We start from the raw sequence: 21,326 nt of genomic DNA, 5'->3' as shown, positions 1-21,326 counted from the left end.
ATGCCACAATCTTGAGATTCAGCCTTCATTTCACCTCTTTTTCTTACAAATAATTAGTGTCTGAATGAACTATAGTCATCTGTATTCATTTCATCTTCCTATATGATTTATCCTTATTCATCATTTACTCTATATTCAGGGTTGCAATTAGTTTTCTATGTTATGATGAGCTATTAAATTAATTCACTTTTCTCTAATTAGAAGTTTGAAAGAAACCAAGCAAATGCTATTTTGTCTAGTTTGCCTTCTAGAAGTACAGTATGGAGCCACACCTGTTTGGGCAGTTGGTTTAGCCAAAACTACAGCATGCTCAAGGGAAAAATCTTGAATTCTAATTCACCGCAGCTTTTGCAGAAGGAGTTGGTAGGACAGCTTTCACAGCTTGTCAGGGTCCTGGTCTCCTAAGTATTACTGCAGTACAAACAACTTGTACTCATTCAGTTAATGATATGAGAAACAAAATGCATTTTGATCTCCTTTCAGTAGCTTATCTGTTTGCAGAGCCATGAATGTTTCTCCATCCTGTGAAAGTTTACTTCCGATTAGCATACTGGTACAAACTCCAAAACTTTTAAACTTTTAAATTAAAAACAGAAGAAAGAATATCTAAGCAGATTATCCAGTGACAAGGACACTTGCCTAATTGATATTCAGCTGATATTCATAGTTCTGCCTGCTTTGATGCTGCAGAATGGACTTGTATATTTATTCCTTGCAATGCAGCACAGTGTCTAACTACTGGTTTAATAATAATTTTGGGATTCCAGCTTTCTTCTCTTAATGCTGGCCCACTCTGCATATAACAATGAAATATTCATTGGGCTGTAAGGAGAATTATTTTTGTGTCAGTCAACTATGGCCTTGATCTGGGGAATGCAATAATAAAGTTTAAATCTCTGTTCTTTGTCATATCAGATGATTTTGCTGTTATGGGAGAGGGAAAGGAATTTCTTTTTTGTTAAATAAAATTCATATATATACATACTTTTAATCTGGAGAGTCAGAAAAATGCATTTGGTCAATTTATAGACTATAAAGTATTCTTGGATGAGTCTGGTGTTCTCATTTTGAGCAGAAATTCTGTGTTTGTCAGTATGTATCTATCTGTATGTTTCTGCTTGAACTAGGGGTATGACAGACCATTCCCTGATGATAAACATTTGGCTGAAAAAACTTTTCAGTAGTTGCTATCATAAGTTTTCAGCTTATGTTTTGGATCAGTAAGTTTCAAGTTATAGTATTTCTGTGAACTGTTAGCTATTTGATTGGATAAATGAAACTTTAAGCATTTGTTACCAGACTAGTACTAATCTGAGTGGTGTTTTCTTTTTTTAAAAAAAAAAACAACGTGTTTTTTAACATAATTTGAACATTTCATGAATAAAAGTTCATAATCCAAAAAAGAATAAAGTATGAATAACATGCTTTGGAAAAAAACTGGACCTGAGTCTCTAAGTTGTTGCTCATAAATGCATTTGTATAACTGTTGTGATTTTGCAACTTGACTCAGCCTGTGAAAATAAAGGAACCTGCAGTAAAATGTGTTAGTTATAAAAATGGGACAGAAACAGAAAGAAGCTTGTAAGGAAGGATCTTAAAATAATTTTTCTCCTGCCTTTTGAGATTTATATCTGTAACTTAAAGCTCTCAAGATGAAAGCTTGCGGAGTTGTTCAGTATTGCAAGGCTTTTGAAGTATTATGACTTACTGTTGATAGTAGTGAATTCAAAAGGTGAAATATATGATTTTTAAATTATACCTAAATATAGTTTGTGCAGGGTCACTATAGCAATGCATTTAAAAGAAATAGTTTAAAATAGCACGAGTGTTTGGAGAGGTTTTTCACATACTTTCCCCTCCATCCATATCCTTTGTCTTCAAGGGTAAGGTTACTGGGTTAGTTACAAAGTACTCAAGAGCAGAAAATATACAGACTAGTGTCCTAAATTGTAACCATCAACTAAAATCTCAAGTATTGCAATAGTATTCTAAGTTATTTAACACTGTGAAAAAATGGAAACTTGTAAAACTGCTCGTTTTCCTTGAACTTTTTTCCCATGTAACAGAAAAACAGCACAAGTCTTCTGTGAAAATGTTTTGATTCAATTCTTCACATATGATTTTGTTTCTTTAATACAATATGAAAGTTATCTATAATGAATTGTGAGCCAAATGTAAAGTTCCTGGATATGGATGGTACTTTTCAGTATTTGTGTACATGTGAATGTTTTAATACCAAGTTGTGGGCAAAAGAATGCAAGTGACTTCTGAGGAGAAACTAAGTTGTTGTTGATAGTAACTGATAGCAGAGAACATACCTTAAATAGCCTACCTTAAGAAGTAAGATTTTTGTAAGTGTGTTCAGGTTTTGTTTAATAGTTTCATATTCTTTTAGTCCACAGAAATCAGAATCTGGACATTACAAACGTCGAAATACAGAAGTAACAATTTCGTTCCCCAGTTTCTATGGAGAGTTACCAAGTAGTAAGTATATGGAGGAATGGCAATATTTGCTTTTAACTGTTTGTTGTGGGGTTTTTTTTGCTTGTCTTTTGTTGTTAAAATACATCATTTGACTTCAATAATGAAAAAAAATGCTTATCTTCTTTAGCTGCAAGTAAGTCCAGTTTGCAAATACAGAAGCTGGATTATTTATTCTGTTGTTTTCTGTGAATATCACAAAAGCATGTAAACAAAATGTTGCCTGTTAAGTAATACTGGAATCAAGGATATATTTTTTCTGAGATGACGGAACATTCAGCTGAGTTTCTAAAGATGTTTTCTAGCAATCTGAAAAACAGAAATGTAATAAGGCAGTGTTGTCTCCCCCCTCCTCCATCTCCCTCATCACCATTACGTGCCTGCCCAATAATATATACAGCCCTTCAAGCAAACTGTTGCCTTAGTAATACAAGAGTCATCTTGACTGTTCAATAATGCCCTTAGACTTTTGACTTCGGGTGGAATAAAGTAATCTCTTCACCTTAATGTCCCACAGGCGGTTATTTGCCAATCTTGGCTTTACAAGCCAGTCTAAGTTTATTTGTACAGTATGCAACCAACAAAATAATGTTTAAATAAAATCCTAAACAGAATATGGATATTTGTCAGTATACATTGCCTATAAAATATAGTGTTCCTGTTTGTTGTGATTTAACCCACCCAGCAACCAAATGCCATGCAGCTGCTTGCTCACCTTCCACCACCCCCTGGGGAATAGAGAAGAGAACTAAACGGGAAAAAAAGGAGGAGACTCATGGATTTGATAGAAAAATTTAGTAGTAATAATAAAAAAGTAATAGTGATAAAATAATAATACATAAATATATATAATAATAATAGATACAAACAAGTGATGCACAGAATGTTGCTCACCACTTGGTGACCGACACCCGTCCCGTCCAGGCATGCGATCCCGAAACAGGTAAGTCCTGACACTGCAATGCCGGATGAATGAGAGGCCCTAAAAGAGAGAGAGAGAGAAAGAACTCTAAGAGACCAGGTCTCCAAGAGAGTTCTCGGAAGAGAATTCCAAACTTCCCGGTCAGCCCTCATCTATATATCGGACATGACATTGCATGATATGGAATACTTTATTGGCCAATTTGGCCCTCACTCCTAAATCTAAACTCAAATTATAAACTAGGAGTTAGGCGCCCTTTCTCCCGGCCGTTCTCCCCCTCAGCCTGTTGTGCTCCTGCACACTGGGAAAACATGGGAAGCTGAAAGGCTCTTGATGTCTCAGTACCAACTATAAGCATCAGTGCGCTATCAATGTTCTTCTCATAAAAAATCCCATACTAAATCCAAAACACAGAGCTATTCTAACTACTAAAAGAAAAATTTGACTCTGCCTTAGTCAAAACCAGGACACTGTTAGAGACTAAATCCTGTGTAGACTGAAAACACAAATTCTTTCAAGTCAAATCTTGACACTCTGCTATGTTAAATAAGCCTTAATATCCCTATCTAAAATATTTTTTTAGTGTTCCTTTCTTTCTGTGACTCTTATATGAACCATACCTGTAGAACTTGTGATGACAGCAGAAATGCCTGTTGGAGGAAAATGATGGAACAAAATCAAGTGACAGCAGAAAATAAGTGGTTGAAAGGCATGGAAGTGGTGTATAGATGACTAAAATGTTTGTGTACATAAAAATAGTTTTACAAAGTGACCTAAAACTTCTAAGGTAATCTAATTCATATCCCGTATCTCCTACTTCACCCAATCATTTGGATTTGCAAATTAAAATCTTATCTGAGACTTGCAGGTCTCGCAGACATTTTAGGAATGACCAGTCCTTTAGCATCAAGGACATGCTGGACAGCAGAATGGGCAATGTTAAATCTTGATTCTGCTAGTATTTCTGAACTTTCTGTATATGTTTACATGTGTGCAAAGAAAGGGGAACAAAACCAAATTAAAACAGGAGCCTTTAGTGCTTTTTTTTTTTGTGCATGTGGATGTGAAACTGAAGTACCACAACAGAGGACAAAGCTAGATGGTAGGGGTCGCATTGGCTGTACTATTCTTAATCAATGGGGACACTTGCTGAATGTTTTGTATTTAGACCAGAGCAGCCTCAGATTAGCTTTTGAGTCAGTAAGAACCATAAAAGCTATTAATTCACATCGGCATTGCTTGAGCCTTTCCTCACATCCAAGATTTTGGAAAGCTAGTTCTGTCCCACAGGATTTCTTCACAGGGGGAACTGGACTGCAAATTCAATAGGTTCATACTAAAGAAATTAGTTGTAAACTGGTGGGAAAATATCTCTGTATTTGTGTACTTCTGTGTATATTGTCAGTTCATAAATTATGTATGTATTTTTCAGGTAAAAGTAGGTATAATTCCCCGGACTTTGGGAGTGCTTCGTTGCTGAAACTCATTTGTTGTTGGAGTGACCAATCTATAAAGGTAGGAAATAGCCTGTGTCAGTTCTTTCAATGTAATCCTTAAGTAACGTTGGCTGTAATTTAGAATTTGGAATCTGTAATGTGATATAGTAGTTATGCATTTATGGTGAAATTATTACATAAATTGTGCCATTCAGATTTATGGAAAGCAGATTATTATTTCAGTATGAAATACGCTATTCATGAAATATTTTCCATTAAAGTACATGTTTAGATGTGAGAAGGTAACTGTCCTACTAGTCTTTAATCTAGGTGATCTTGTTCATAGCATGCATTTAAAAAAAATGAGTTACCTGTTCTCTGACAGCGAGATATAACATGTTACGAATGCCATTTTGTGCTCCAGGAAAAAAAAAAGCCCAAAATAAGGGAAGTATCATATACGAATGTATTATTATAGAAGAAACAGAAAATGCCTTCTTAAAGGGATAAAGAATTGATCCCGAGTCCTTACTCATTAGAACATTCTTCAAGAATGACTTAGAAAAGTAAGTTATGGGTTCCCAGGTCAGAAGAAGCTCATGCCTATTGTTAGTGAAGAGTCTGATGTCTTGAGAGATAAATTACTGTTTCTTGAGAGTTGACAGGTAACTCTGAAATAGTCTGAACAGTGAAATCTAGAGACCATTTTTCATTTTGGAAATATGCATTTAAATAAAGTTGTGTGGTTGCTTGAGTGAGTTAATGTTCAGGAGTACAAAACTCAAGACAGTATACTATGACCACAAACGATTTTACCCCAGAAAAGGGAAATACCTGTTACAAGTTCATTTTATGATGTCACTTTTAAAATCGAACACAACTCTGTGGTGCATTTCAAATGCAAAGGATTTTTTCCAGAGCTGAGGTGTGCAGGGATACTCCAGTGATAGACCCCTGTTGTGTTAGACAGTAAAGGTTTCTGAAAATATTCGCATCCAATTGAATTCAGCATTTTATCTTGAGCTTATCAGTTGTTTATTTTATCCTCTCTGTCTGCCCATCTTCCATATTATTTCAGCATTCTTCTTCCCTCACAAACTGTCCCCCTTTCTCTTACAATAAGACTTTTTCCTTTTTTGAATCTTTTTAATAAAACAAATCAAATACTGGGCCTCAGTTTCAATAACTGCAGTTGTCATGTGAATGCTATGTAATCTCTTGCCGACCTGGTCAGCCACTGAAAGTCTTTAGAGAGTGGAGTTGTATAGCCATGAAACTTGTATTTGTAGCATAGCTGATTACGTGAGATCTAAGTATTTATATTTCCAATTAATTTAGTGACTGATCCGTTTATACAATGATAACAGTCTTATCTACCATAGGAGGTTAGTGTGCAGGAAGATATGATGTGGAATAAGCTGCCTCACACTTTGTTCATCTGAAAAGACTTTAAGACACTGAAATTGTGAAGTACTGCGGATACCAGACTATCAGTACTTCTCAAATTTTAACGTTTTTCAGACATACCTTTGTAGTTGCAATAAGCTTTGTTAATCTGCTTTGTAGTGCAGATTTTGGGTCGTTTGCAGCCAAACTGGTGTAAACGTTTTCATATTCAAAATAATTTTTGGTGTTGGTGATGAGCGTAGGTATTCAGCAACCAATTATTTATACAAAATTTTAGTTTTAGTTGATAGTAGGGAGGCTTTGTTAAACCTTTCTTTATACAAACCCAGATTTATGGCAAATTTATTAATCCTCAGCAGTCTGATTAAGCACTCATGTACATTTACCCAAACCATCACTAGTTATCCTGCTTTTAAAAACTTTTTATTGTCTTCAGTGGAGGATACTGACTCTCAGACATGACCCAAAGGACTTGCCATTTATTGATTCCTCATCTCCTTACAGTACTGTAACAGATTCTGTGCAAACAAGGAAACTGAAAAAAACTGCTGCAAATGATTGATCAGGGGTCTCCTGACTTGTTGAAGGGCTGAGGGAGGTCTTTTTCTGTCTTAAATTTTAAAAATGCATATATTAAAAATGTTTTTTCTAGGATTTTTTTTTCACAGATGATTCTAAAGCAAAGGTTGTCTTCATGCATTTTTGCTGTTCTTTCAGGTAAATTATAGCTTGTTGTTGACACACTCCAGTCCTGTGCGGAAACTACTTAAGTGTCCTCATCTTTTCAGATTTTAAAAAAAAAGCTTATCCTGAAACATTTAATATGAGGAAACAGTGGTTGCATTTCTGCCCTTATTTGTCCTTACTCTGTGTTTAAAATAGCCAGTTCCTCAGTTATATGTGATAAGTGTTTAGTTATATTTTTTTTTAATAATAACACTATATTATTGCAGCTTCATGAAAACTTTTTGGCTGAAAGGGTGAACATTAAAATAAAACTATAAAACTTTCAATTAAAAAAAGTTACCAGAATAGTCAAACTGCAGTGCCATCAAAACATTTTGCCTGTTGTTGACTCCAGCAGATATAAGGATATTTTTTTCCACCAGAAGGATATCTTTGATAATTATTTCCTTGTTCTTCCTGGCTTCTTAGTCTTCAAATGATGTTGAAATGCCTTCTCCCTATACCTTTATTCAGGCATTTCAAGAGGAAACATACAATAATAAGTAATTTGTTTCTTTTTTTTTCCTGCTCTAAGATCTTTTTAAATATCATTGAGTGATGTTAGTTCTTGTTAGGGTGACTTTTCTGAAGACTGAAGTCCTTTATGTCTTCACAAAATGGTTATAGACCAAGTAAGCTTCCTTCTCCAATATGTCTTACTCCCTGGGCTGGACAACCATTTCTAAAACGGGGTAAACAACCCTGTCTCCATAGGTGCCTTCCTGTTTTCAAGGCTAATCTTGGCAAAGAAATTCAATATTAAACATGGCAGTGAGTTTTGCATGAAAATTTATTAGGTCAGTAGTTCCCCTAACAAAATGTTAAGCGTACAGTCATCATCACATCTACGGTCAAAGATTTGAGTTACATGACAACACGCAGACAGTCTGTCATACTCACACGGTGCCCATCAGTCTATGTAGCTTCAGTAGTTTGCTTTTGTTATGTGTGGCAGTATCAGAGCTCTGTGATGTGGCACACCTGTATAGAAATATCTGAGCTTTATCAGGTTCATTACTAATGCCTTTGCCATCAGTAGGAGTCATGCATCTCTTGCTTCTAGTTCTGAGTTACCTGGACATGAGTTGGCACTAACGTTGAAATGATCCTGTTGTATAATCCCAAGTAATAAGACTGTGTTAGAACTTGGATTTATTAATTCAGGAGCATCATCATAAATAAAAGTTATACAGCTTCAGCGTACAACCTTTAGGTCCTGATTTGGAAGTCCTCTACTGCCATCCTGATGTTGCAATATTCCTTTCCTGTACAAGAAACTTTGTATCCTCTTTATCAGCTAGATACTCAGCACAGTCTCCCGTCAGGAAAACTGTTGATGCCAGTTTAGATCTCTGACATAATCGTCTGCACGAGGAATGCAGTTGCTTTAGCCTCTCTCTTTCTCCAGTGGAAAAAGATAGATGCTCTGGAGGGACTGCTGAGATTTTTAGGATGAATGAACGATCTCAAGACTTTCTTACCTCTTTTTATTGATTCCTGCAGTGCACCTGTATTTTTTTTCACTTCACTTTCTACATTACCGTTAATATCTAAAATAAGGTGGGTTGAATCTCAAATAAAAGGACTCAAACAAAGGACTTGACTTTGAAAGCATAAACCACTTCATGTTAAGGCCATTGCACAGGGTAGTGCTAATAAGCTAGTACCTTCTTTTACTGATACCGAAGATTACAGTAACTTCTCTAACACGCTCTGAGTCCGTTTGTTTTTACAGCATTTGACTCTACCTGAAGCCAACTGACTTCAGTATAAGTGTCTAGATAACTCTCCTGACAGTTGCTATCCAGAGTTAGAGGAAAGCAGACTGGATAACACAAGTCTGATGTTTTGATCTGTGTTTTTTTTGCTCCCTGATGTGACTGTGTTATGGAGGCATCTGGGAGGCAGCTTCTGCAAGGCTCAGCCCTGTAGAGGTTATGGCCTGAGCAATAACCAGGAGTGATGTCTATTGACTTCTTGCCTTAGACCCACTCATTATAAAGAGAATAGTAATCCTTGGAAGTAATTGATAAAGTGTAGAAAGGAAAGCCAGTAAAACTTAGTACAGATGTAACAGTACAGCTTAGCTCAACTTTTGTTCGCTTGTCTTTTTGAATTTTCTCTAGTATTGCTGCTGCAGAGTCAAACAATTACCTTTTACTCTTTAATATCTGTATTTATAGTGGGACATATGCTATTTATACTTTCTCAGGCATGAAAGCATCATTTCTGTCATATTTCAGAATCCCAGCTAAAAAGCAGCTACTATTTGCAACAGTGATTACAATACAATTATGGGGGAAAAAAAATGAGCACGTGTTAGTAGCCAACAAGATAGCTAATATATACGTAATCTAAAAGGACACTAAAGATAAAGCAGAAACTATCAGAATAAAACCAAAAGGTGCTCATGTAGATTAGAAACAGGGAAAGCTTCTAGAGATTTTTAAACATGGTGATAATGATAGATGAGGTATATGAATTCTTGGGGAAGACGCAGTGAGAGGACAAAACTAAACATGCAAAACCATACTGAGCACTGTGGAAACGCAGATTCAACAAAGTGATAGACAAATAGCATGCAGAGATGTACATATCATGTTGTGCCATTTGCTATGGGTTTTTTATTTTGTTTTAAGATGTTAGAGGAAATTACATGTTACAAATGCTGCCTGGCTGGCACACACAGCAATGCTACAGGTAATGAATATCTGATCCAGATTAGTGCCAGGTTCTTAGCACATCAGAACACCATGAAAAACAAATGTATGTGATTCTTTTGTGTACTACTTGAAGAATTTTTTTTCAAAAATTTTCCCAGGACAATGACATGTCTGTGTTTCCTTCTTTTTCTTAATTATTGTAGATATATTGTAAGAGTCTGCTGTAAAGTCAGGATCTGTAATCCCCAAAGCTCGGGGTTGTATGGATGTGAGGAATTGGAAACTGCCTTTGGTTTCCCCTGTAAAATAAAGTGCTATTATTACAAGATGAAGGTTTGTGCTATGTCAAAACACATAGGGCTGGGTTCACTTGCTGTGAACTTTCACACTGTGGACCTGGCTACGGTATACTTGTCTACAATAAAGGATTTTGTCACAAAGGACACCTACAGCCTTTGTTCTGCTTAATGATTTGAATTTACAAGGGCAGCTAGAAATGTGATTGAGGACAGCCCACGAATTCACTGTACTTGATTAGTGAGATAAAACTGTATTTCTTCCAGGCAGTTTGAGGGAGCCTGCATAGCAACCTCAATTCATATTAAACTTTAATTTTAATAGATAGTTTATAATATAAATATCCTATAAACGAAATGTTTATAATGTAAACATATTTAACTTAAAATTTTTGTATTCAATTTAAATTCATATTTAAGTTGAGGTGGAGTGCACTGTCCTGAAACTTTAGATTCTCTTCGTCTTTCAGGAAATTTCTTGTACTTGAGAAAAAATACCTTCCTGAAGGGGAAAAATTGTATTTCTTTTGTGAAGGAAATACCAAACAAAGAGAAGGTATGCATGCTGCCATTCTGCGTCATGCCAAAATTTAACTGAGTATGGATTGCAAAAGTATGGCTCCATTATATAAGGTCTTCATATGCTCTACAAGCATCTTAGGTCTTTAAACTTTCTCAGTACTCCCAGGCCTTCTCTGCTAAAGTAAGGAGAAGGAAAGTAATAATTCTGTCGTACAGTCCCCACACTGCGTTGTCTTAACACCCATATGTGGTGCATCAGCTATTGCAAGTGCCATTTATAGTCTGTTCATAATTCCAGCAGATGTTCCTTTTGGATAAGAGGTGTTTGAGGAGAATGGTATTTCTCTTTGTGTAGACAAAAAAAATACAGTATTATCATGTTTGAGCTAGAGGAATAGAGGATCACCACTAGTAACAAAACATTCTTGAAGCTTTTTAGAGGGAGACTAGAAACCAAAAAGTCTGAAGAAGCCAAACTACAAGGTCCTTATTTAGTCCATGAAGCATTTTTGCACACATCATAGAAATGAAGATATTTCTTATTAGCTGTTTTCACCATGTGCTTTACTAATGTATGTTGTCATGACCCCTTGAAATCAAGGAGGCAGTAAACAACTGCTTCTAGTTTTGAGATTAAAGAAAATGAATCTTTAATTAGTGGGAAGCAGTCATGATTGACAACTTGCACCATTTTATTGCTATCCAGTTAACATTTATTTCTCAGTATGTGTGTAGAGACATGATTATCACCATCTGAAAGATACTGGTAAGTGTTTACTTTCTAATGACATTCGCTGGAACAGTCTTAAAATTGTCAAATGCCAAGATAAATAATTGAAGTAGTGATATCATCCAATAATAATTTGCATTTATGACAGGTTATTGAGGCAATGCAGGCAGTGCTGCTGGCAGAAGTTCAAAGGACTATGAATACCTTGAGAAAGACAGCAATCTGCAGAGAGCCATTGGCCATAGTAGAGAATGGAAATGGTAAGTTGTGGATGCTGCCAGACTGAGAGGGATTTGCAATATGTTAAAAATGTTTATTTGCCATGTAGGTAGAAAATTTATTGGTATATTCTTTCAAAAGAACTTTCTCTAGTACTCAGAACAAGTTAGGAGTATGAGTTCGTAATAAATTATTTCTGTGTAAGACAAGCCAAATGGCCTATTTCTGACCTTATCAGGCTATGAGTTTTCTCATATGATTGTCAGGGATTTCACGTTGTCTCATCATCTCTGAACATTAAAGAAAAGGTAAAGTTTCTTTGATTGTATGAAAGTTCTTTAGTATTGTAAATACATTTGCAAATAAAGGAAACAATGTGTTTGAAATAGTCAGTAAACCATATTGAGAAGAAGTTTTACAAATTTATCTTTTCAATGACATCAGAACTTATACAGCACTAAAAATTAATTGCTTAAATTTTATAACTTCATAATGTAATACAGAATATTTTATTTTTCTTTCAGAAATAACCTCCATGCATGGAGATATCAAATGCATTTTACAATTAGATCATTTCATTTTACAAGAAGCTTACTCTTTTCAGCTTTACAATGGTGCTAATGTTTATGGTGAAAAAGATTGAACCTGAATTTATGTTATGAAGTTATACTCTTTTTTTTTTTAGCCCATTAGCTGAGTCTTAAAATTAAGTGACCTAAATTTTAGATCCAATCTTATTAGTGAGCCTTCTCTTGGGAAACTAATTTATAATCTCATTGAGTGTGTGTGTGTCTGTCATGAAAATTTGTTACCGATCTGCTTGTTCCAGGGTACTAAAAATGATCAGTAATATTTGCTTCAGGACACGAAACAAAATGGTATCTCTATAATTTGTACTGTTGGAATATAATGAAACTCAAACACTTTGAGTAATTGTCATATAAAGGTTTATACTTTGCTTACACTGAAGATTACTTTGAATCATTTTATTTTTATGTGATTTGGGATAAGATGCATTGTAACTAAAATATCGCCAGCTGTGAAGTGCATATATAGATTGGATTCCAAATTTCCTGAATTTCAGTATGTATTTCCATGTGGTATTTTGACATGGGTTACAAAAAACCAGGACCAACTGGAAGTTGCAAATGCAGATATCTGCAAACTCCAGAGGTGTTTAGGTCTTTGGGTTTGTTTCAAAACCTTTTATACTAGATGAAAAAACACTTCTGTTATGTAAAAAGTGCTGGAATGATTACAAGAGTCTAGAAGTCAATTGTTGTTTAAATCTAATTAAGTATTAAGGCTTGCACAAGTTATGAATTCAGGGAGTTACTTCAGCTTTCCACTCTCTGAAAGGGAGATTTGGTTGTTTGTATGTCTAGTAAAAGATTTTTACTGTCATTTTGTTCTTAACCCTGTTATTTGAAGATTATTCAACAAATAGCCAGAAAATTGCTAGAATGGGCACAGTATTCATAAGCATTTATACTGGCTGGGACTTTATCTTCATGATCTGAACTACATAAATATATCCTGCAAAGCAGAGTAGATAGATTTTTTGACGTACCATTGTTTAACAATTGAACGTATTCTGAAATAGACAGAAAGCATACAGGACAACTGGGAAAGAGATGTTACACTATGAGTATTTAATATATTAGCTTTCTTTCTCATTTTCATTCATGTTTTAGCTTGTTGCATTATTTATCATAGTATGTAAATAGCACAAATATTCTTGTTTTGGTTTGTATGTTTTTATTTTTCTACTAGACTATATGGATTTATTCAGAATCAAACAAATTTTTTTGTGATTTCTAATATGTTAAAGAGTAAAACTATTCATGGCATATAACAATACACAGAAATTATTTAAAATCCATCCAGGAGTAAGTCCGCAACCAGTCTAATTACTAAGAAAAGTAATTATGTCTGGTTTTAGTCATTCATGAGATAGTTATATTGTCTTATATCTTATTAAATACTCTGTATTTATGGTTGGGTTGCCTATATGGGTTGTACCATAGCTGTCATCTTGCGTGCCATCAACCTAAAGATTAAATATTGTTTCAGGTTTTTAAGTCATGATTCAAGACTGAGATCATGCACTTTGACCCAAAGTAAAAGTATCTGAATCTTGGCTGCCATCGTTGTTGGATTGGATTGCATTTTTGTTTAATTGGAATTAATAGATTTGATCTGGAGATGTTTAACCTTGTTTAACTCAACAAATTTCCACTCAAATCAATAGAAGTTTTTGTTAAAAAGACAAATAGAACTTTCATGATTTGACCTTAAGTTTTTATTATCTTTGAAGTTTATAGTATATTATAGTTCTTTTTTCAGAAAACTCCTTACTCCTTAGAAAGCTCTTGCATCCTTTCTTCAATGTTAAGGGTCATAGCATTTAGATAAGAGCTTCGCTTGCTGAATAATTTAAAATGCTGTATTTTTCTCTGTGGTTCCATACAGACAGACTTGGTTTTTAATTGAATTTTTAAAAAAGTAATATATTTTTCCAGAAATAAAGATAAAGAAGTTAAAAAAGGTCTTCATGTAAAGCATGCCAGAGAAAGGGTTAACTACGTTCTGTCCTAGTACCTTCTCCCATACTTGCTAAAAGGAAATATAAACGCAAACAGTTGCAATTGCTTTGTTAATGACAGAGATAATAATTTTGGACCTATTCCAAACATATTGCTATCATCTCACCATTGATTTCTGCAAGCTTTACTTCAGTTCTTCAAAGAAGCTGAGGTTTTCCCTCTTTTTTTTTTTTACATTCATCATAATTCTGGAAAAGTATATTGCACTTTAATCCCTTGCCTTTTTCCTAAATACGATAATCTCAGGTTAATGGTACCGTTTAACAGGTTGGCAGTGTGGTATTGTTTTCGACTGCCATGTGAGTCAGAGGCAGCGATTTTAAAATCTTAAGAATCTATTTATCCAGTTTGATTTGCATGAGCTAAGAGGAGCAAAGTTTGGCATTCTTCATTCATTTTTCATTTGCAGTATTTGATCTTATGATATGCATACCTAGTCCATACACAGCCATGTGCAGAACTTCTTTGATTGGAGGAAAAATGGTGGTAATGCCACTGTTCACATTGACTGAATACAACGAAATTGGATAGTCCCTCCTGTAGTTGATTTGAACCCATATCTTCCTCAACAGTAATTCATTGCTTAGCCTCAGGGCATTCTGCAGTGAGTCATCTGCAGAAATTCTTTCGCTTTTCATGGAACTCTCAAAGTATTTGCAAGAGGTAAGAGTTAGAAATGAGATTCTCTCACCTCCAAGTCTGTTGTGTGTAGGACTGTAATTTCCTTTTAGCTACTGCACAGAAGCGTTTTCCTATATTCCTTCCTTGGATACATCTCTTCTAATGCATAGGGAGCCAAAACTATCTCATCTGAAACAACATTATAGCATACAAGTTCTTCTGGAATTGTGTGCCTCTTTTTTTTTTTTTGTAAAATGTGAAGAACTGTATTTATTTACCTTTTAAGAAAATTGTGAGGATAGATGTGTTTAAGATGTTCATGGTCAGATGTTAAATTGAGGAACTGATGCATGTGATATTTGAGGAATACCAAAAACTGGAAAAGTTAAAGGAAAGCATAAAGTACAGTCTTTATTCCTAAATACAGGCTGTTATTTTAACTGTCTCTTAGATTTATGAAAAATTTACATGTGAAAAATCACACCAAGACCAGCTTGCAATAAATTCTGGTTTGGACTTTAAAAATCCTAGTTTAAGAAACTGCTAATGATTCAAGCTTTTAAGTGTATTTGAAAGCTATTAGCTATAACCTCATCTTTTGTATGTGGTTTTGGAGCTATTTAAACTATTCAATTAAATAAATTGGTTCTTCCAGAAAAAAGCTTCTGCTGATAAATACCAGAGTGAAATTAATGATGGCAATTGAATTCCATAGGTTAGTGTAAAGAATTGTCAAAGACTTGTCTAGAATATAACAATATGTTTTGTTAAAATGAGGAATCCTTTCAGTAATGGTAAATCAATGAAAGGTGGGATGTAACAGCTTCTGTTCGCTAGAAAAGTGTCCTGCAGCAGAGGGTTTCAAACACTTTTATTGTCTGGGTTTCAGAAATCTGTCCAGTTGCAGACAACTTTTTTGTTAACTCTCTTGAAGTTATTCTGTCACAGTGCCTTTCTGTATAGCAAATGAAGCTTCTTGCTGCCTGAAAAGTCTTAAGGTTTTGTCAAGGAAGTGTAGATAAGGAGTAGGGTTGTTCTCTCTCATACTTTCTTTCATATTGTCATCTCGTTACAACCTACTGCCTTTTCATATTAGTCCAAATATAAGTTCTGACTCTGTGTTTAAACGAACAAAAAAGACCCAAAAGACAACCCTGACTGGGCATTAGTCTATGGAGACCATTGATACCACAAAGATTACGCAGGGTTTCAATGAAAGCCTGGCCTTGGTAGCCTGATTGCTGAGGAAATAACTTTTAGGGGTGTAAAATGCATTGATACTCTTATTTACTGTAACCACGTTAATGTAATTTGTATTGTTTGTATTCTGGTGAAGTATTGCATGCCCAGAAAACTTGAACATCTGAAGAATCAATTTCTGGCTTAAAGTTTTACATTGATAAATGTACGTCTCTCCTCATAGCCTTATATTTCCCTTACTGTGTTTAGGAAACTTAGTTTCAAGTTTGGATTTGAGCTTGTGATGTATGTCATGTGTTCAGTCTTTGAAACTGCATGTCTTGCTGTGGCTGGTTTCCGTATCCAACATGAATCAGGTAATCAAGCAAAATTTGGATAAAGGTGTCCAGGCAAAATGCGTTGGAGTCCTAGAAATGCACGTAACCAGAAAAGAAAAGCTATTAGTGCAGCTCTTGAGAAATCTCTCATCTCTTCTGGATTGACTACTTGTAAAATCAGGAATCAAGTCAGTGGAGGGGGCCGGGCGGGAACTCATAGGAACATCTCTGATAAACAAAAGAAGAAAAGGCTGAAGAGAAGAGGAGAATGGGATACAAAGGATCTGGAGGTAAACAGAAAAAAGTGTAGGAAAATGGAGAAGAAAAATTATAATAGAAGAAGCATGGCAGTGTGAACATGTACATAAAGTTCCCAGTTTTCCAGTGGAAATCACGACCAGGAAACTGGTTGCTGATTTAAAAAATTCAAGAATAGATTTTGGTCTCATTTCTGGTATGATAAAGGTTATTGAGTTTAGTTTGAGTTAGGAAATTAGGAAATTTTGACAGTGTGCATTATTTTGAATTGAAAGAAATTGAGAAGAGACATCACTAAATGGACAAGCAGTTAAGAATCCACGTATCCCGGATTCTGCATGGGTTTTGAAGACCATAAGAGAAAATGCTCCTCTTTTAGCACATTCAAATCACATGACAGACAGACAATTCAGTTGTCTGGAAGAAAACCAAAGACAGTAAGAAACATCTTTCATAATGACAGATATCGCAAAGGAAAGCAAGTGAAGAGTTTCTGTTAGTTTTTAATAACCTATTTGTTAAACTCACAGATTTTACTGCTTTTTTTTTTTTAATATGTAGATATTTGAAGGAATGTAAAGTGATTTATCCTATGCAGGATGATTAAAGATTTTATTGCTTTAGAGGAACCAATAGTACTTCCTGATGATTTCTCAGACTAGTTCAATTTTTCAAGGATATTGAGATTAAGTGTCTTCAGTTTAGCGTATGAAGATCTAGAGTATGTCTCCAGAGCTTGTTCCCACTGGCCAAAAAGTGTAAAAAGACTAAGATTGCTCTTAGTAGTGATGAAATTGCATTTGTATGAACTCACCATAAATTATTTTCCAGCATAAACTTTCTACATTATATCAAAATTCTGTCAAAAATTTGGTGAGAGATGATCTGGCTAGGTCAGTCCTGTTCATAGAAGCTGAAATCTGAAACCAGACCACTGTTTTCATGAGGTAAGCATAGGTTTTGGTAAAAATTAGTAAGAATGTTGAAATGAAGTCTTTACACTTCAGGAATTCTTTTCGTCTATGGATCCTTCAAAATGTATAAACTTGAAATGTCCTTCTGAGCCTCACGGTACCTGTGACATGTAGTCCTTGAGGAAATTGAGCAAAACTGTCCCCCTTCCTGTGTAATCTCTTTGTACTTTGAAGTATTTCCAAACTTGAGTTTTAGAGCAAAATCTGTACCAAACACTGCAATCATATTTTCTTGCAGTTGTTACTTTTCAACTGGTTTGACTTCCGGCTTCATCTGGCATCTCTCACATTTTTCCAGTTTAACCCTCTTCTGTTGCACATTACATCTTCCACCTGGGTTCGTCCAGGCTGTTTTATTCCTTTACATTCCCATCTTCCACTTCCTCTTTTTCCTGAGAAACAAGAATGTTAAAAATTATCTACAAAATGAAATTTCCTTTCTCTGTCCACTCTGTTCTTAGCAGGCAAACATTTTGACCAATAAGAACAGCAAGTTTAGATGGAACTGAAGTTTTGTGCTCTTGGACAAGTTCGTGAACATAACAATTCATTAAACTGTTAGACGTACTTCAGGCTGTTTTTAAAAATTCTCTGGCAGACCAAATTTGTGTGTATGTGCATTAGCAATAAGAAGCGAAAGAAATTATTGTATAATCAAGATTTCATCACTATTAATGAGAATTAGATTCATCTGTAATCTCATTTTAGTCTGTGAAACAGCAAACCAGTTAATCTAGCATTTCTTTGATGAATGGACTTTGAGTATAAGCTGGTGACAGCAGTAGCTTTCCTCTGTACTGAATATGCATTAAAAATGACTGTATTATATCCTACTTTTATTACAGATATTTCCAGTAAAAGAATACAAATCAATGTTGTATTTTAGCGTCTAACCTGCGGTTTAACTATACCACTGTATCATGTCCTACATATCCAATTAAAACTGTATTTTGATCCAGTAGTCTTTAATATTAGTGGTCAAGTACTAAAGGAAGTAAGCTTAAAGACTCGTTCTAGGCCTACAGCTTATTTCATTCTATGCGTCATATATTTTACCAGAGAACTGCTTAATGTAGCAGAAATCAGATTTGGTGTGTATTTTTACACAAAATCAAATTGTGCAGGCGCCATCTCAGACTCCTTCAAAACATTAGGAACGATAGGATTCACTGGTCAAGGAGGCAGTAAAGACGTATTCTAAATTCAAGTGCACAACATAGTTTGGACAATTTTGTTTTATATGTGCTTTTTCAGTGTTTACTGAATGGAAAGAATCTCTAATATACCTTCTTTTTAGGTCTTCAAACACTGTCTTTTTTTCAGACTGTTAATAGAGACATAAAATCATCATTGTTTCATTTTTAGTCTCTACTGTTTATATAGGAGGTTTTGTACAGACAAGTTACAGCACAAGTCTTTCAAAAATCTGAAAGCTAGTTCTAAGTTGGGCCTTCAAAATAACAAGGGAAGGAACTATAAGTATTCCATGTTTAAAGCAGTGTCCCCGGCTTTTTGGGAGCAAGACTAGTCTCTTCCGTGTTCTACTGGTTTTTTGAAGAGACGCTCCTTCACATCTTGCTTCCTTATTCTGAATGTCTCCTTGCCTATATTATTGTTCTTAGTCAGACACAGTGTTCAGACTTGCTAATATCATATAGTTTGTAATCCTTATAGTTTAGTTGGAACCTTGCTTTTTTTTATGACTGATTTAGTAGTATACAGAGCCATGGGTCAAATAAGCCTCCTGATGTTCCCTTAGAGTTGGAAGAGATGTAAATATACTATGGAAAATAAGTGTGTAAATTATGATGTAATGCTTTAATTTCTTGTGTCGTACTTTTTGTCAAGCTGTATCTGTATAACATCAATCTTAATTTCATCCAGAAACATAGAGAGAGCAAAAACTATTGTTTTTCACCCTGGTTAGGTTATGTTTCGAAGTTTGTCCTTATACTGTTTTAACTTGGCAATACTCACAATCTTTTAACTGCCCAGATTCTCTCCTGTCCATTCTCCACACTGTTAAGTAACTCAAAGGCTTTAATGGTGTTTCCCTGCTTCACTCTTTATTTCTCCTTATTCCACTCAGCTTCTGTAAAAGCTTGTGAACAAAACAGCAAAAAACCCCAACTTTAATTCTAAGTGTAACACTTCCTCTAGAATTTGTTGTTCTAATAATTCTTGTAAAGCTGGAGATTTTCTATTACGGGTTTATTATGAGAAACAGGCTTGGGGAGGGATAAGGACTTCTATATATAGTCCATTATTAGTACTGAAACTTAACCCTGTGCTAGTAGCAATAGAGCAGAAGACCACAATATCAGAATACCACGTTTATAATAACACTCCATCTAGAATTGTTCTGGGCAATATCAATGTTCTGTAATCTCCTGAAACTATTTTTCTTAATTTCTTCCTATAAAATTTCTTTATTGTTCAATGTTCATGTGTAGCGTTATGGGTACATAAAGGTCAGGAAAGACTTAATTAGGTCCTACTCTAGAAGGATTGGAAATCTGAATGCCTTTCTGAGGAAGGAGCAGTTCAGAAAATGATGGATAAAAGGGAATGATCCCCAGTTAGAAGAATTCTCTTCTCCATATTGTGTAATTATACGGCTGCCATACTTGAAAAAGATTTGCAAGAGTTTGGCAGTATTTTTACCTTCTTTGGGCTCAGTTGCCTGGCTTTTGCTTATTTTATTTTCTTATAGAATCTTGCTGAGAGGTTTTGATTGCAGTTAGGTATGGCTTGTATTATCTTGGGCTGTTGGGAAGCCAGACCAGTCTGCAGTGTGCAGTTACCAATTTTTCCCATGCTTTGCTTACTCTTCTTTTATGTGATCAGAATAGCATTTATTTAGGTTTTTTTTTTTAGGATATGTGAAGCAAGTGGCTACGTACGTCCCAATTTTGAATCATATATTTTAATCTTTTAGAAGATACAGGATTGGTTCCTGAACCTAGTCTATAGCTGTATTTGAAATGCTCTTGTCCTTGAATTTCAAAATATCTGACTTCTCCAATTTACACAAAATGAAATTATAAAATTAAATCAACTCTCATATTAAACTGAACAGTAGTACTGTAATTACCTGGCAGTAAGACAAGTTAAATGCTTTAATAGTGTTGTTTTTTTAAAAAAAAAAATCCTTGCAGAAAGAGAGAAGGATATTTTCTAATAGTTTTCAGTAAGATGGAGATTTTTCCACTGTGTGTTTTGTGAAAAACACACCTGAAGGTAGAACTACTTTATTTATACAAGTCTTCAGTATTAGTATCGAAGTTGAGTCTAGCTAATACTCACCCAGCAGAGCAACACAACTGAACAGTGCTTGTCTCTAATAATAAGAGAGCAAGACATCTGCCTCAGCAAACAAAAAATGAAATAACTCAGAAGAACCTTTCTTGCCTATCAAACTTATCAAGAAAATATTGAACTAGTTGAAGATGCATATATACCCATCACTATGTAGAAAATGCATGAACAGAACTGTTAAATTTCAGGACAGAAAATGTGTTCATCTGTGCGCTTCTGCACCTTCACACATTTTTAGAAGTCTTAGTACATCCATTTGCATTTCATATCTCCTATGTAATCCAGAATCTAGCTTGCTTTTTGTATAAAGATGAGCTAATTGTTGTTTCAAAGCAGATATTCATTATTAATAGAACTAGTATTTCATATTTAGATGGGACATAGAAGTAATCAGCACAAGATGACTTCCAAATTCTGAAATTTAGTAAGTATATTGTTCAGTATTTTCTCCTCTCATTCCTGGTTCATATTTAGTATTTCAGCATATGCTTTATTTTAAGGCCCCAAGTTAGATCCACCAAGTATCCTATCTTGCTTCAGCATTGTATTTTTAGCTCTTCAACTGTACTTACTAATAAAGTTGGTGATTCAAATGTTAATGAATACAGAAACCTTTCCAGTATATCTGAG

The 21,326-nt window shown here is 34.8% G+C and overlaps 1 protein-coding gene across 1 annotated transcript in view; it reads left to right on the top strand.

Moving 5' to 3' along the window:
• Positions 1–21,326, top strand: part of WDR72 (WD repeat domain 72) — a 110,580-nt gene that overhangs the window by 57,886 nt on the left and 31,368 nt on the right. The window contains exons 15-17 of the mRNA XM_086620265.1: positions 2,396–2,484; positions 4,836–4,918; positions 11,332–11,443. Coding sequence (XP_086476391.1) covers positions 2,396–2,484; positions 4,836–4,918; positions 11,332–11,443 — 284 coding nt within the window. The remainder of the gene's footprint in view (positions 1–2,395; positions 2,485–4,835; positions 4,919–11,331; positions 11,444–21,326) is intronic.

The sequence above is a fragment of the Tauraco erythrolophus genome, chromosome 14, assembly GCF_009769465.1.
Source record: "Tauraco erythrolophus isolate bTauEry1 chromosome 14, bTauEry1.pri, whole genome shotgun sequence".
Classification (NCBI taxonomy): Eukaryota; Metazoa; Chordata; class Aves; order Musophagiformes; family Musophagidae; genus Tauraco; species Tauraco erythrolophus.
Note: the sequence above shows the minus strand (reverse complement) of the source record. Positions and strands in the feature narration are given on the sequence as shown.